This window comes from Pan troglodytes, chromosome 1, assembly GCF_028858775.2.
Source record: "Pan troglodytes isolate AG18354 chromosome 1, NHGRI_mPanTro3-v2.0_pri, whole genome shotgun sequence".
In the NCBI taxonomy this organism is placed as follows: domain Eukaryota; kingdom Metazoa; phylum Chordata; class Mammalia; order Primates; family Hominidae; genus Pan; species Pan troglodytes.
The window spans coordinates 197,835,406-197,850,283 of NC_072398.2; the positions used below are offsets into that span (position 1 = coordinate 197,835,406).

The window sequence follows — 14,878 nt, forward strand, 5'->3', positions numbered from 1 at the left end:
TTTGTGCCTCTCACCAGGGTGGGGCTGTGGGTCGAGACCTGGGTAAACCCCAGCTCTGTCTCTGACTCACCAATGACCCTGGACAGCTCCTTCATTGCCACCGTAAGCATCCCTGTTCCTCATCGGCTGAACAAGAGGGACAGGCAAAGGTTCTAGCCTGAGGCAGCTTCCTGGGTTTGTCCATTGGTACCCCTCTCTCCCCTCTTTCCTCTTAGGGACCCCCCTCTGACACACTCCTGGAAGGTCCTTCCCCACTTCTTTCATTCCTCCATCAAAATTTACCCTCCGGTGTTCCTCAGGTTAACTGGCTTACTGTTTAAGATGTCTCCCTGTCTACAACCTATGCACATTTATAATAGGAACCACTCCCGGAAGAGTAGCTGATGGTGGGATCTTAGAAACTCTGACAAGCAGCAGAGGAAAGATTATGGGGAGGATAGAAAGAGATAGGGGACTTCTCATGACACCATATGGCAGCACTACAGCAGCTGCTGGTGGCTCCTGTCTTTCCAGCTGACCTGTCTCACTCTTGCCCCCATCCTCAGCACTCAGCCCTCCCCACCAGCAGCCCAATACAGGCTAACGGCCACGCACCACAGCCTTTCTGTTTGCAGGGGCTTCCTCTGCAGGAGGAAAACAACCTATGCATACAATGTTAGAATCAGACATGTGGACCTTTATGATCCCACGTGGAGAATGATAAGCATATTTTTGGCCTTAATGAATCTGCTTTTGGAGTACTCTTCCCCCTACCTAATGCCCTCCTTTTCCTTACTGTTGAAATCTTACTCATCCTTCATGTCCCACTCAAGGCAGGCTGTGTCAGTCATCCAGGTCCAGGAGATTCACTGACCCTGGGCTTTCTAAGAAGGACTCTGGGTCTCCCACTGCCACTAGGCATGAGCATCTCAAGATGGGGATCCTGTCCTATGGTTTTGCATGCTGGGTGCACAGAGAATGTCAGAAAATGTTTTCTGGCTGAAAAGTAGCTAATGTCAAGCTGTAATTGTGAAACTACCCCATCTCCAAGATGGGAGGGAACTTACAGACCAGAGATAACCCCTCCCTGATGATGCTGAGCCCCCAGAGCGACCCTCACTGATCATTCCCCCGACACCTAGATTTTGTGCAGGGAGAGCCAGGGAAAAGAGGCAGAGACTAGGAAAGTTATTTGTTTGCTTTTTTAACAAATTATAACATAACTTGTGCTCATTTTAAAAAATGAAAATAAACGGTAGAAATTCTCATTCTCCTTCTTCCCCAGTCCCAGAAGTCAGCAGCTATTAACAGTCAGTGCGAGTCTTGCAGGCATTTTTGCTTACACACAAACAAATGTCATTTTCTTTTACACAAATATGATCATCTTTCACATACTGTCCATCTTTCTATGTGTTCTGTGGTGTAAGTAGAAGCCCAACCCTTTCCCCTGCCACCTCCCTGGACCTCGGGCTCCTCAGGCTCCTACAAATGAAATTATTGGTCAAAAGATTTTCTCATTTAAAATGTGTTGCTTTCCTGGGTCGTTTTATTTTCTTGTAACATGCTCATTATAGAAAATTTGGAAAATACACAAGACACAAAGGAAAAAAATCATCAGCCACTGTCCAGAGATAACTGCTGCTAGCATTTTGATGATAAGGTTTACAGTCTTTCTTTCCTTTTCTTTTTTTTTTTTTTTTTTTTGTTGTTGTTGTTGAGACAGGATCTCGCTCTGTCACCCAGACTGGAATGCAGTGGCACAATCACAGTGCCTCAGCCTCCCAACTAGCTAGGACCATTATTGGGCGTGCTAATTTAAAAAGAAATTTTGCAGAGACAGGGTCTCGCTATGTTGCCTAGGCTCATCTTGAACTCCTGGTCTCAAGCAGCCTCTCCACTAGGCTTCTTAAAGTGTTGGGATTACAGGCATGAACCACTGCACCTAGACCAGCCTTTTTTCTACGTGAGTCTATTCTACATAAATCAAACCACTTTGCCTATTGTTCCATAACCTGTTTTTTTCCACTTAATAAAAGATTGTTATTCCATGTTAGTCTACAGCATCAGTTTAGTATGCTGTGTGACCTCAGGGCCACCTTAGAAGCCTACTTTTCCTAACCCCCATTCTGAGTAGGGAACCTGCTGCAGCAGATGCCCAGAACGCTCTTGCTCCAGGGTGTAACCTCTGCGTACTGGCTCCCTTTCAGGAATAAAATGCCCTGAGAAGTCCCTGAGCACTTGCCTCCTCCACCTCCCCTGAGCTGAAATCCCAGCACCCCACTGACGGTTATGCAGTCCCCCTGCAACTTCTCCGGCACCACCTACCGGTGCAGTAAGTAGAAGCCTGCCCCTTTCCCCTGCCACCTCCCTGGACCCTCAGCTCCTCGGCTCTGCTGCCAACCCAAGACCCAAGGTGGGGAGGATGGAGGTGGGGGCCTGGGTGGTCCTGACTGTGAGGCAAGGGAAGCCCTCTGGACTCAAGTTGGGCAAGTGACAGTGCCACTTGCCCTTGTACCGTGGCCAGCTTTCCCTCAGAATGATGAGACTGAGGAAGGGACAGGGGCAGGTAGGTATCAGAGGTGGGCCAAGGAGGGTGCTGAGCCACTTGAAAGTTTTCTGGTTCCCAAAGCAAATACCCAGCTTCCCAGCCCAAGCCCATACTCTGCCCAAGGAATTTACTAGCCAAATAGTGTGGTTAAGTGTGGTGTTGGGCAAGATCCCCCCTCTGGGGATCTCAGTCTTCTTACCAATTATACAAGGGGAAATATAGCCAGGTGGTTTCTAAGCCACCTTCCCAGCTCTGAAACTCTAAAACCCAACTGGAATCCATGTTTTCAAATGCTCTGTTTTCTCTCAAAGTCCCTGTACGCCTCATGATTAGTTGAATCCAATTATAGACCAGGTCTGGTTTGAAATATCATTAACATAATAATTATTATGGGCTGTCCTCTCATTTAATCCTCACAACAAGCATAAGAGGAGATACTATTTTTATCCTCTTTTTACTGATAAGAACACAAGGTCCAGAGAGTTAAGATGACTTTCTGCTTATGTGGCAGAGCTCGGATTTGAACCCAGGGCTGTGGGACTCCCAAACCTGTGCTCCTTATTAGCCTCCAGTCCCCATACTACCCTGTGATAGGTGTAGGGATCATTCTTCCCTTGCTACAGTTAAGGAAACTGAGGCCAAACAGAAGAGATGTTTTCCTCAGGGTCACATAGCAAGTTCATGGCACAGCTGGGTGAACCCAGGCTCTGTGTCTCCCGGCCAACTGTCACTCCCCCACTCCCAACAAGCACTGGCTGATTTTCTTTTCTTTTTTTTTTTTTTTTTTGGAGACTGAGTCTTGCTCTGTCACCCAGGCTGGAGTGCAGTGATGCGATCTTAGCTAACTGCAACCTCTGCCTCCTGGGTTCAAGCAATTATCCTGTCTCAGCCTCCCAAGCAGCTGGGACTACAAGCACGCACCACCACGCCCAGCTAATTTTTGTATTTTTAGTAGAGACAGGGTTTCACCATATTGGCCAGGCTGGTCTTGGACTCCTGACCTCTGATCCACCTGCCTCGGCCTCCCAAAGTGCTGGGATTACGGGCGTGAGCCACCATGCCCGGCCTGGCTGATTTTCATAGACAGTTGTTGGGGAACCGGAAACAGCCCCTGGGGCCAGGCGCAGTGGCTCAGGCCTGTAATCCCAGCACTTTGGGAGGCTGAAGCAGGAGGATCACTTGAGGCCAGGAGTTCAAGACCAGCCTGCCCAACATGGCGAAACCCTGTCTCTACTAAAAATACAAAAAATTAGCTAGGTGTGGTGGCATGCACCTGTAGTCCCAGCTACTCGGTAGGCTGAGGCATGAGAATTGCTTGAGCCTGGGAGGCAGAGATTGCAGTGAGCCAAGATTGTGCCACTGCACTCCAGCCTGGGTGATGGCGAGGCACTATCAAGAAAGAAAGGAAGAAAGAAAGAAAGACAGAGAGAGAGAGAAAGAAGGAAGGAAGGAAGGAAGGAAGGAAGGAAGGAAAGAAAAAGAAAGAAAGAAAGAAAAAGAAAGAAAGGAAAGGAAGAGAGAAAGGAAAAGAAAGAGAAAGAAAGGAGGGAAGGAAGGGAGAAAGGGAGAATGGAGGGAGGGAGAGAGGGAGGGAAGGAGGGAAGGAAGGAGGAAGGAAAGAAGGAAGGAAGGAAGGAAGGAAGGAAGGAAGGAAGGAAGGAAGGAAGGGCTGGCCCCTGGGCTGGAGTCAAATGCCCAGAACTGAACAGGGATGGGGGCAGTCAAGAAGAGAAGGCCATGTTTGCTCAGACAAGCTTAGGTCCACCTTCCCCAGCTCAGTCCAGACAAGTATTGGCTTTGGGCAAGTCCCAAAGAAAGAAATACATTACCTGCAGGGTGGGGAGGGAGGGCTGGGCCTGGGGACCCCTCACTGTGCTCTTCACTCCCTCACTCCCTCATTCAATCGCTTACCCAACAATTCCTACAGCTTGCTAGGCACTGAGATAGGCAACAACAGCCGCATCCCAGGTCTATATCAAAGAGCTGATGGTGACCAGGCAAAGATAGCACATAGGTTGAGGACTCAGGAGAACAAGAGAGGCTCTCAGGAACTCAAGAGAAGAGGTTCCTCCTGGAGGAGGTTCTGCTGAAGCTGAGACCTGCATGCTGAGTAAGTGCTGGGCAAAGTTGTCCAGGAAGGAGGAACAGCATGTTTGAGGGACAGGAGGCTGGCAATGAGGCTGTGTGGCTGAGGATCCAATGTGAGACCAAGGGCAAAGCAATGGGCTGTGGGCGATCCTGAGGGCAACAGAGAAGCCTTGCTGGGTTGCTGTGAGAATGAAATGAGTCGAAATAATAGTAATGCCTAACGACAGCTAGAATTTATTGAGGGACTGCCACGTGCCAGGTGGTCTCTTACTGGGGTGGGCCACATGTCTGGCTCATGGTAAGTGTTCAGAGCTTGCTTGTGGGGAAGCACATGAATAGCGTGAAGGCCTGGCAGCATGCGGACCTGGGTTGTTTTTGTTTGGTTTGTTTGTTTGTTTGTTTGTTTTTGAGAGAGTCTTGCTCTGTCACCCAGGCAGGAGTGCAGTGGCGCCATCTCAGCTCACTGCAACCTCGCTTCAAGGTTCAAGTGATTCTCCTGTCTCAGCCTCCCAAGTAGCTGGGATTACAGGCACGTGCCACCACGCCCGTCTAAATTTTTTTTGTATTTTTAGTAGAGACGGGGTTTCACCATGTTGGCCAAGCTGGTCTTAAAACTCCTGACTCAGGTGATCCACCCACATCGGCTCCCAAAGTGCTGGGATTATAGGCATGAGCCACAGCGCCCAGATCCATGAATGGTTTTAATCAGGGAAGGAGGGTGGTCATATTTATGTGGAGTGAAACACAGCTGGAGGCAGGGAGGGAACCCAGCGGGAAAGCAGCAAGGCTGGTGAGGCTGAGGCCAGGGGTGGGATGGAAGAGGAAGTAGAAGACGGAAGAAATGAGGAGCCAGGGATTTCTCCTGGGAGCACAGAACTGTTTCAGAGCTGACAACTCATCCTCGCTCCCCTATTTCTCAGAGTCCCAGAGAGGGCAGGCGCAGCAAGCTGGCAGCTGCTGTGGGCCAAGAACCCAGAGACCCGCATGTACTCCTAGCACCAAGAGAAAATTCCTGCAGTCTCCCATGCCACAGCTTCCCTGCGTAAACATGTCTGGTGCCAGGGAGCTCACTATCTGTGCAGCAGCCCATCCTACTACCGGATTAGGAGGTCTTTCTTTCCATGGGTCCCCTTGTGTCTCTGGTGGTCCTAGCTCTGTCTTCTGACCCCCTCCTTTCCATAGGATAGTCCTTTAAAGGCCCTCCATTTACTCCTTTTCCAAGGACTCCTTCCCATTCTTCAACTAAATAAACAGAGGCAGTATTATTGGATTCCTCTGCTACCTAAGCGCCTTAGCTAACATGGGAAAAGAGTCCACCTGCACTTAATTCCTGGCCCTGCCACTTAACCAGCTGTGGACCTTAGGCCAGACACTTCACCGCGATAGCCTCAGACTTCCCATCTGGAAAATAGGAACAAAAATACCTACCCTTGCTGGGTTGCTGTGAGGATCAAATGAGTCGAAATAACAGTAATGCCTAATGACAGCTAAAATTTATTGAGGGACTGCCACGTGCCAGGTGGTGTCTTATGGGGCTGGGCCACATGCCTGGCCCACGGTACGTGTTCAGAGCATGCTTGTGGGGAAGCACATGGATAGCATGAAGGCCTGGCAACATGCGGATCTGGGTTCAAATCCTGCCTCTGCCCCTTATAAACGTTTTAGCCTCAGAGAAGCCAGCCTTGGCATCACAGCTTCACCAGCTGGTAAGTGGTAACAGCAGAGGCAGCTCGCCAGGTTGAGTAAGATAAGGCATGTAAAGCATCTGGTGGTATTAGGATCACATCTCTCCCTTTGGGTCCACAAGCAAGTACCCAGCACCTTCTAAGTGCCAAACACTAGGGGAAGAACAATTGGCCACTTGCCCAAGGTCACTCAATCTTTGCCTCTCAGCCTGCTTTTTCTCTGCACCATGCCTCCTCCATGTCGTGGGAGCCCAGTGTTGTGTGGGCCAAGGCTGCTGAGGGCCAGAAGCACAGCCTGCCCTCGGGGAGCAGTCCACTGCCCTTGCCCTAACACCCCATCTCTTTCGCCAGACGTGGGTGGCTTACAAGCTGCAGTGCCCTGATGCCCCATCCCTTTGGCCAGGCATGGGTGGCTTGCAAGCTGCAGTGATCACCATCCCGGCCCTGCTCCCCTCATCCACTCTGCTGGTCATCAGCTGTATAAATGGAAAACGTGCCGCCGGTGGTCCCAGGTCACCTGCCCCAGCCCACCATCCCCATGAGGGGCCCAGGTAAGCCATTCAAGGTCCACGATGACAGGGAAGATCCACTGCTCTTTTACTCTTGGTCTTATTGTGCAAAACACCCAGGAAAGGCCCTATCAGATCTGTATTGCCCAAAGGTGTGACATTTAAGAGTGACATTAAAAGGAGAAACTCTCCTTCCTCTCTTGAGGCGACAGGGACAATGTGCTTAGCTGGATAAAGCCTCGCAGAGGCCATGAGCACTGTCTTTGGCCTCACAGCCTCCCTTGCCCTTGTCCAGGATCTGTTGAATGTTACTCACCAAGCCCTTGGGTCAAGGAAGGTCCATTCTGCAGCCCTGTAACTGTAACTGTAAGTGACTATGGGCCAAGGCTGCCCTCGACCCCACAGTGTCTCTCTCCTGACCCACTGGGCCTGATGGGGCCTCCGCAGGGAACCTTACCAAGGAGCACAAAGCCTCCTCCAAGGAGTACACTCCTGGTTTCACCCCAGCTGAGGTGTGGCTTATCACATTATCCAGGGCTTGCAGCCCTTAGAATTTTCCACTTCTCCCATCTTAAAACATTCCCCCATGCTTTTCTGAAGTATTGGAGTTACAGGAGGTGCCTCTCATGCCGCTAATTTTAAAAGCCCAGAATTCTCATCACTACCCAAGATCTCAGGACATCTAGTCTGACTATGTGTCAACCACAAGGTTCATGGTTTCTTCCACTCATCCAATGACACTCAAGTGCGTGCCATGTGCCAGGAGTGCCAGGTGGTGAGTTTATAACAAATGAGACCCAGAATTAGTAAGCCAGTGGTTAGAAAAGAACAATGACAACAGAGTATGAGAAGTGCATGTATGGGATACAGGGGTCTGTGGGAGCATAGAGAAGGAGCAACTAACCAGTCAGGAGAGGAAGGTTAGGGGGAGCCTCCAAGAAGTGGCATCTGAACTGAGACCAGAAGGATGACTAGGCACTTGCTGGAAGGAAGGAGTGAAAGGATAGTCCAGGCAGAGGGAACAGAAAGTACAGTTTAGGGGTTGACAAACTATGGCCCACCTCTTGGTTTTGGAAATGAAGTTTCACTGAAACACAGCCATGTCCAATCACTTATGTATTGTCTCTGGCAGCTTTTGCTCTGCAGGGCAGAATGAAGTAGTTGCAAAAGAAACACTAAGAATTACAAAGCAAAATAAGTATTGACTATCTGGCCCTTGACAGAAAAGGTTTGCTGACCCCTAGAGACTGGAGAGCTCACGCTGCCTTTTAGGGAACATAGTGGCTGGAGGGTAAGGGTGGGAAAAAAGCAGTAGGCAGCTCACAGTGCGTTCTTCCCGTAGCCATAGCAGCTGGATCCAGAGTAGATACACCCTGATTTAAACTGAGCTGATCAGAGTCTGTCTTCTCAGAAATTGGAATGTGGGATGTCAAATTCAAAAATGGAGCCCGGTCACATTAATGCCTGTGAAGCTCTGCTGCGAAGGCCCCTCAAGCCTGCTCCTTGCCCAGACTGCTCAATCAACCATGCCTTGATTCAGAAGGCCCTTGCAATCAATTCCCCTAACATTTAATTTTCATTTCCCCTCAAGGTTTCTGTTACTTTCAATGAAAATAAAACAAACCTTTCATTAACTAAAATTAAAGTCACTGAGAGAGATAAAGTTGGTAGGGAATACAGATTTAGTCAGTGAGGTCCAACATAAATATAATGTGAGGTATATTTAATATATAATTTTAAATTTCCTAATAGCCATATTTTGGCTGTTAAATTTTCTAATAGCCAAAATAAGTAAAATCTATTATTTAAATTAATTTCACTAATTTAAAAAGAAATGTGTGAAATTAATTTAATATATTTTAATTATTTATTTTATTTCTTTTAAACATACAAAATGTTATCCAATGATAATACTAAAATCAATATTCAATATTTAAAAATTATTGAAATCGTTTACAATCTTTTCTTTTGAACTACATCTTTGAAATCTAGGGTGTATTTTACACTTATAACACATTCAATTTGGACTGGCCACATTTCAAGTGTCTCATAGCCACAGGAGGCCGGTGGCTAACATAACAGACAGCACAGATTTAGACCCTCAGAGCCCTGCAGGAGTGGCTAAAAAGTCCTAGCCTCAATCTTACTGTTTCTCTGCAACCAAGTTATGAACAGTAGTATGAAGGCAGGGACTTGTGTGTTTACTTGTTTGTCCCCAGTGCCTAGCACAGAGAAAGCACTTAGTAAACATTTGTGGAGAGAATGGCTAGATGAAGAGGAGAATGGTATACCATACACTTTGACAAGTAAATCAAACTCAGGAAAGAGAATTCCCTCCAGCTCTTCCTTGATTCTATTTTTCTGCATTATTTCTTCCCCAGCTCACAGTGGCTGTTTTCTTTGACCAACCTTGAGTCTGCTTTGTTGATCTATCTTGTTGTTGCCAGAAATCTCAAGGAGCCACTTTTAAAACTCATCCCCAGTGACCTGCATGCTGGCAGCTCTAGCAAATACCATCCCTCACATTACCAAACACTGGCATTGCTCTCTCCTCTGCCTTATCCCTCCTTCCCACATCCAACTCCATTGCCAAATGTCTTCTGTTCTTTTTCCAGACATATCTCAAATTCATCTTCTGCTCTTCACCTGCACAGCCACTGCACAATTCAGGTTCTCATTATTAGAGAGATGGCCTACAACCACCACCCTCTCCTAATTTCTCTACTTCTGTCTTTGCTTCTAATCCCTCTGTATTAGTTATCTATTGCTGCCTAACAAATTACCTTAAAATTAGGTAAAACTTAAAACCACGAATATTACTTATCTCCCTTTCTGAGGGTCAAGAACCTGGGTATGGCTTAACTGGGTCCTCTGGCTTAGGGCCTCTCACATGGCTGCAATCAGGTGTTGGCTGGGGCTGCAGTCATTCTAAGGCTTGCCTGGGGGAGGATCTACTTTCAAGCTCACTCACAGCTGTTAGAAGGCCTCAAGTCCTTGCTAGCTGTTGATTAGTCATCTGTTCTTTGACACACAGACCTACCCACAGGGCAGTTCACAAGATGGCTGCTGTGTTCCCTAAGAGCAAGTGAGCAAGAGAGCAAGAGAAGGTGCCCAAAACAGAAGCCACAGGGAGTTTTTGTAATCGAATCTCAGAAATGACAACCCGTCACTTCTAACATATTCTATTCATTAGAATGGAATCAATAAATTCCATCCATACTCAAGGGGAGGAAATCACACCAGGGTGTGAATACTGGGATGTGAAATCATTAAGGACAACTCAGAGACTGCCTACCGCATCCTCTTCCTTGCCTCCTAGTGCACCATCTAAAGTGCAAAGCTACGGCCAGGTGCAGTGGTTCATACCTGTAATCCCAGCACTTTGGGAGGCCAAGGCAGGTGGATCACGTGAGGTCAGGAGTTTGAGACTAGCCTGACCAACATGGTGAAACCCCATCTCTACTAAAAATACAAAATTAGCCAGGCATGGTGGCTCATGCCTGTAATCCCAACTACTCGGGAGGCTGAGGCAGGAGAATCGCTTGAACCCGGGAGGCAGAGGCTGCAGTGAGCCGAGATGACCCCACTGCACTCCAGCCTGATCAACAAAAGCAAAACTCCGTCTCAAAATAAATAAATAAATAATGTGCAAAGCTGACCTCCTCTCTCCCCCGCTCAGAAATTCTGATGTCTTGCTGATACTTCGGAACATCACCCTTTATTGTCCAAAAGATCACCAGAATGGGTAAATAGTAGAAAAGGAGAGCTTTATCGGTGATATTAGTTTGCAAACCAGGAAGAGAATCTCCAGTGTGGACCAAACGTGTTTTCTCTTCGAGAAGGGAAGGAGCAGGTTGGGTTTTATGCCTCACAAGGTCCATATTTACACAACAGAGTCATACATATTTAGCAGATTGTGGGGGAAGACTATATTTATGAGGGGAGCTGAGTGCATGCACAATGCGTAAACATATATGTAACACTCATCCCATGCTCACTTTGGGGCAGAATTTTTGCATTAAAATGAGGTAGAATTTGACTCTTTATATCAAAAGATGAACCACAGGACCCAAAGACAGTCTGTGTACCGCCTTTATCAGCTGGTGAAACTGGCTTAAGGTCTGCAGTTGCTTATCAGAAGAGAATGTTTGTAAGGCCGGTCCTCTGTCCAATCAGAGTTGTAGCGGTCTTGGGTTGTAAATCAGAGTTAGGAGGGATATGATGAACCCCCAACCCATAGGTAACTTTAACTTTGGTTTCCTTAATCTTAGGGTCTGTCTTAGTTGATAAGAAGTGTCTTCTTAGATCACTTCTTCGTAATATGCCCCCAATCTCCATTCCATTCTTACCTTCCATCCTATACTCCAGTTCCCAGAAAGGGCTCTGAATCATCAAACTACCATTCCCTTGTACACGCCAGTGCCCTGGTCTGGAATGCTCCTCTCAACTTCCCCAGACTTTTCTACCTGGCCAACTCCTACTCATTCACCAAGACCTGCTGCTTTTGCCACGCCTGTCCTAATCCTGGCCGGCAGCTTTATCTATCCCTAATCAGACCTCCCTTGGTGCCCTGTGCTTTCCACTAACACAGCACTTACCACACCAAATCACAATTATCTCCACTTGGATATCTGAAAAGATCTCAAATGTAACATGTTCAGAAGTTCATTTCTACTGATTTTTCCATAAGTAGGATTTAGTAGGAGGTGGATCTTGAAGCCATCCATTCTGACTTCTCCCAGAAGCCTTGCCCCTGGTCTGAGAGACAAGTTATAGGACCTCACCAACTTCATTAAAATTACAAAAATGCCCAGAGAGCAGCCACTTTGTAATAGGATGCTACCAAATAAATACATCTGATGCTTTAAAGGCAATTAGGATCATCACAGGCTCCCTGTAGACACAGGAAGAGGGTGGGGCAGGTATAGTGATTGAGATTCAGATTAGGCAGAGACTTTCCCAACCTGCCTCCACTAGTTGCTATCTGTTCTAGACAAGTTACTTCATACGTAAGCCTCATTTCTCAATTTGTAAATGAAAATAACTTACCTGGTTACTGTGGTTACCATGTGTCAGGTGCTGTTCTGAGTGCTTTAAATACGTTAAATTTTTTGTTCTTTTGGAGACGAGGTCTCACTCTGTTGCCCAAACTGGAGTGCAGTGCCCCACTCACGGCTCACTGAAGCCTCGACCTCCCAGGCTCAAGCAATCCTCCTCCCACCTCAGCCTCCAGAGTAGCTGGGACCGCAGGTGCTTGCCACCACGCCTGGCTAATTTTTTTTTTTTTTTTTTTTTTTTTTTTTTTTTTTTTTGGAGAGGTGGGGAGTTTCACTATTTTACCCGGGCTGGTCTTGAACTCCTGGGCTCAAACAATCCTTCCACCTTCGGCCTCCCAAAGTGCTGGGATTACAGGTGTGAGCTACCATGCCCAACCTAAATATGTTAAATTTATTTATCTTTAGAATAATGGTATAAGGTAGATACTATTATCCTATTTTACAGAGTCAGAAACTGTGGCAGAGAGTGACTTAGGCCAGGATACACAGCTAATAACTGGCAGAACCAGGATTCCAACACAGGCAGTGGAGGGTAGGAGTCCTTGTCATTAAGACGCACTGCACAGGCCTGTGTCGATTAATTGAATAATGCGAGTGAAGGCGAGAGCAGGGCCTGGCAAGCAGTAGGCACGCTTGATTATTTTAAAATGTAAAACTCCTTGGCCTAGAGATCAAGAATTATTTCAAAGACCTTTATATTCTGCGTGAACCCAGCAGGTGTTTTCCCTCGCATATGAAATTGATGGTTGAGAAGGACATCGGAGACAAGTCTTAGGTTCGTACAGCCTTTCGGTTCTTTTACCCAGATCCTCCGTTTTTAAGTAGAAGCGAAAGTAGCTGATGCGCAAATAAGCCCACTTCCGGTGTTACCCCGGGCCTTTTTCCAGCTGAGCAGAGATAAGGTCGCCCGCTTCCCACGCCGCCTCAGTCCTGGGTTGACCCCTTTCCCGTGAGAGCCCCGCCCTCGGCGAAGGTTCGGTTTAACATTGGTTGAGGTTGGAAGACTGAGCTGCGCCTCTCCGTCTTTCAACCAACGGACTTCCCTGTTCCTTCTCACCGTTTGGTAAAGTCGGTCCCTCCTCCCAGCCGCCAGAGGGCGCGACATCGCGTGGCTCGAAGCCTAGAAGTCTCTCGAATACGGAAGTGACTTTACGCTACCGGAAGACCGTGGCCTCAAGGGATGGGGGCTGTGAGCTGGGGGTTCCGGTGGCTGGAAGCTGAGCAGTCATGGCTCCGCCAGGCAATCGTTTCCACTTCTGAGAGTCTCATATGCTCAGATGAGAAAACGGAGGCTTTTGGAGGAAGGAGCTTCTCGTATTTACACAGCGAAAAACTCCTCAGACAAGCGCGCTTCCCATACGACTCACCAGGACAAAGGGACGATCCATGAGGGTATTTGCTCAGCCTGAGGAATCCCTGAGGCAAGTCTCACAGAACTGTGCCCATTCCACCGATGGAGAAAGCGAAACCCAGAGAGGGACATGCAGCGTACAGGGACTTGCCAGAGTAGGGTTACCATATTTAGCAAATAAAATGCAGGATGCCCAGTTGAAGTTGAATTTCAGGTAAACGACGAGTAATGCTTTAGTATAAGACTATCCCAAATATTGCAATGAGACACGTATGCTAAAAAATTACTCATTGTTTTTCTGAATTCAAATTTATCTGGATGTCCTGTATTTTATTTGGCGATCCTACCCCAAGGTCACCTAACTGAGTGGAAAAACAGAAAGCGCTATTGGGGGGGTCCTACGTGCCTCCCTGCCTGGGGCTCACTAGTGTATGGAGCTGGCTTGTTCCCAGGTGCTATTCTGAGGTTATTTTAAAGGCCCCCAGCTCATGCTAGTCAATGGTCTTCCTAGTGCAGGATCTAGACCTATTCAGGAGCTGACAAGGAGCCACATCCCCCACTCCCATTCAGGGCTACCGCACCACCACCACCCAAACTAGTTTATTCAAAAGACACTAAGTGTCTACTCTGTGGTAAGCACAGTCTTAGGTTCCAGATCACACTAGAAAATAGGAGAAACACTCCCTGTCTTTATGGAATCAATAGGATTAGATACGCAGGAAGACAAGTATTTAGAGAGGAAAACTACAGTACGTTGTGATCAGTAGTTCTTTAATAGGGACAAATACAGGATGCATGAAAGCCCAGAGATGGAACCCCTAATGAAGGAATAGAAAGTAAGAGAAAGGAGAGAGACACCCAAGCTGAGGCCTGAAAGATTCATTCCTTCATTCAGTAATTTCTTGAACATCTACATGAAGGACAGTATTCTAGGCACTGTGGACCCAGCAGTGAACAAAATAAACAAATCTTTGCCCTCAGAACTTAATTCTAAGTGAAATGTATAATATGTTAGACGGTGATCTATGGAGGAAAAAGTAAGGCTCTGAAGGGGATTATAGAATGCTGGGGCAGGAATGGAAATGTTACAGTTTTTTTGCTTGTTTGATTTAGAGATGGCATCTCACTATGTTGCCCAGGCTGGCCTCAAATTCCTGGGCTCAAGTGATCCTCCTGCCTCAGCCTCCCAAAGTGCTGGGATTACAAGAATGAGCCGTCACTCCCAGCCTGAAGTGGGTAGTCAGGAAGGTCTCACTGAGAACATTACATTTGAGCAAAGACCTGAAGGGATGAGGGAGAGAGATCTATGCAGAGATTTGGGGTTGTAAGTGTGTCTGGCACGTTACAGGAAAGGAAAGGGAAAGGGAAAGGGAAAGGGCGTGTGATAAACAAGATTCCAATATGATAGCTTTCTAAGGGATTTTCAATGATAATTTTGACCATATGATTCTTGCCTTAAATATGGTCTTTAGAGCCTCATCCCTGTAAAATATGACCACATAAGTTGGTGGGGGCTACTTTGAACAGGATGTTTGGAAAAGGCCTTCTTGAGATGGCAACATTCAAGCCGAGGCCTTTAAGATGAGAATGAGCCAATGCTGGAGTAGCTAAGGGAACAGCAAAGGCGAAGACTTGGAGGCAAGAAAGAAGTCAGTAAATGT

The 14,878-nt window shown here is 47.3% G+C and overlaps 1 protein-coding gene across 1 annotated transcript in view; it reads right to left on the reverse strand.

The window, feature by feature from the left end:
• The window catches only part of ZNF362 (zinc finger protein 362), a 174,105-nt gene extending 161,975 nt beyond the window's left edge, over nt 1-12,130 (reverse strand). Inside the window, exon 1 of the mRNA XM_054665602.2 lies at nt 11,859-12,130. Coding sequence (XP_054521577.1) covers nt 11,859-11,878 — 20 coding nt within the window. The 5' untranslated portion in view covers nt 11,879-12,130. The remainder of the gene's footprint in view (nt 1-11,858) is intronic.
• Between the last annotated feature and the right edge of the window lie 2,748 nt (nt 12,131-14,878).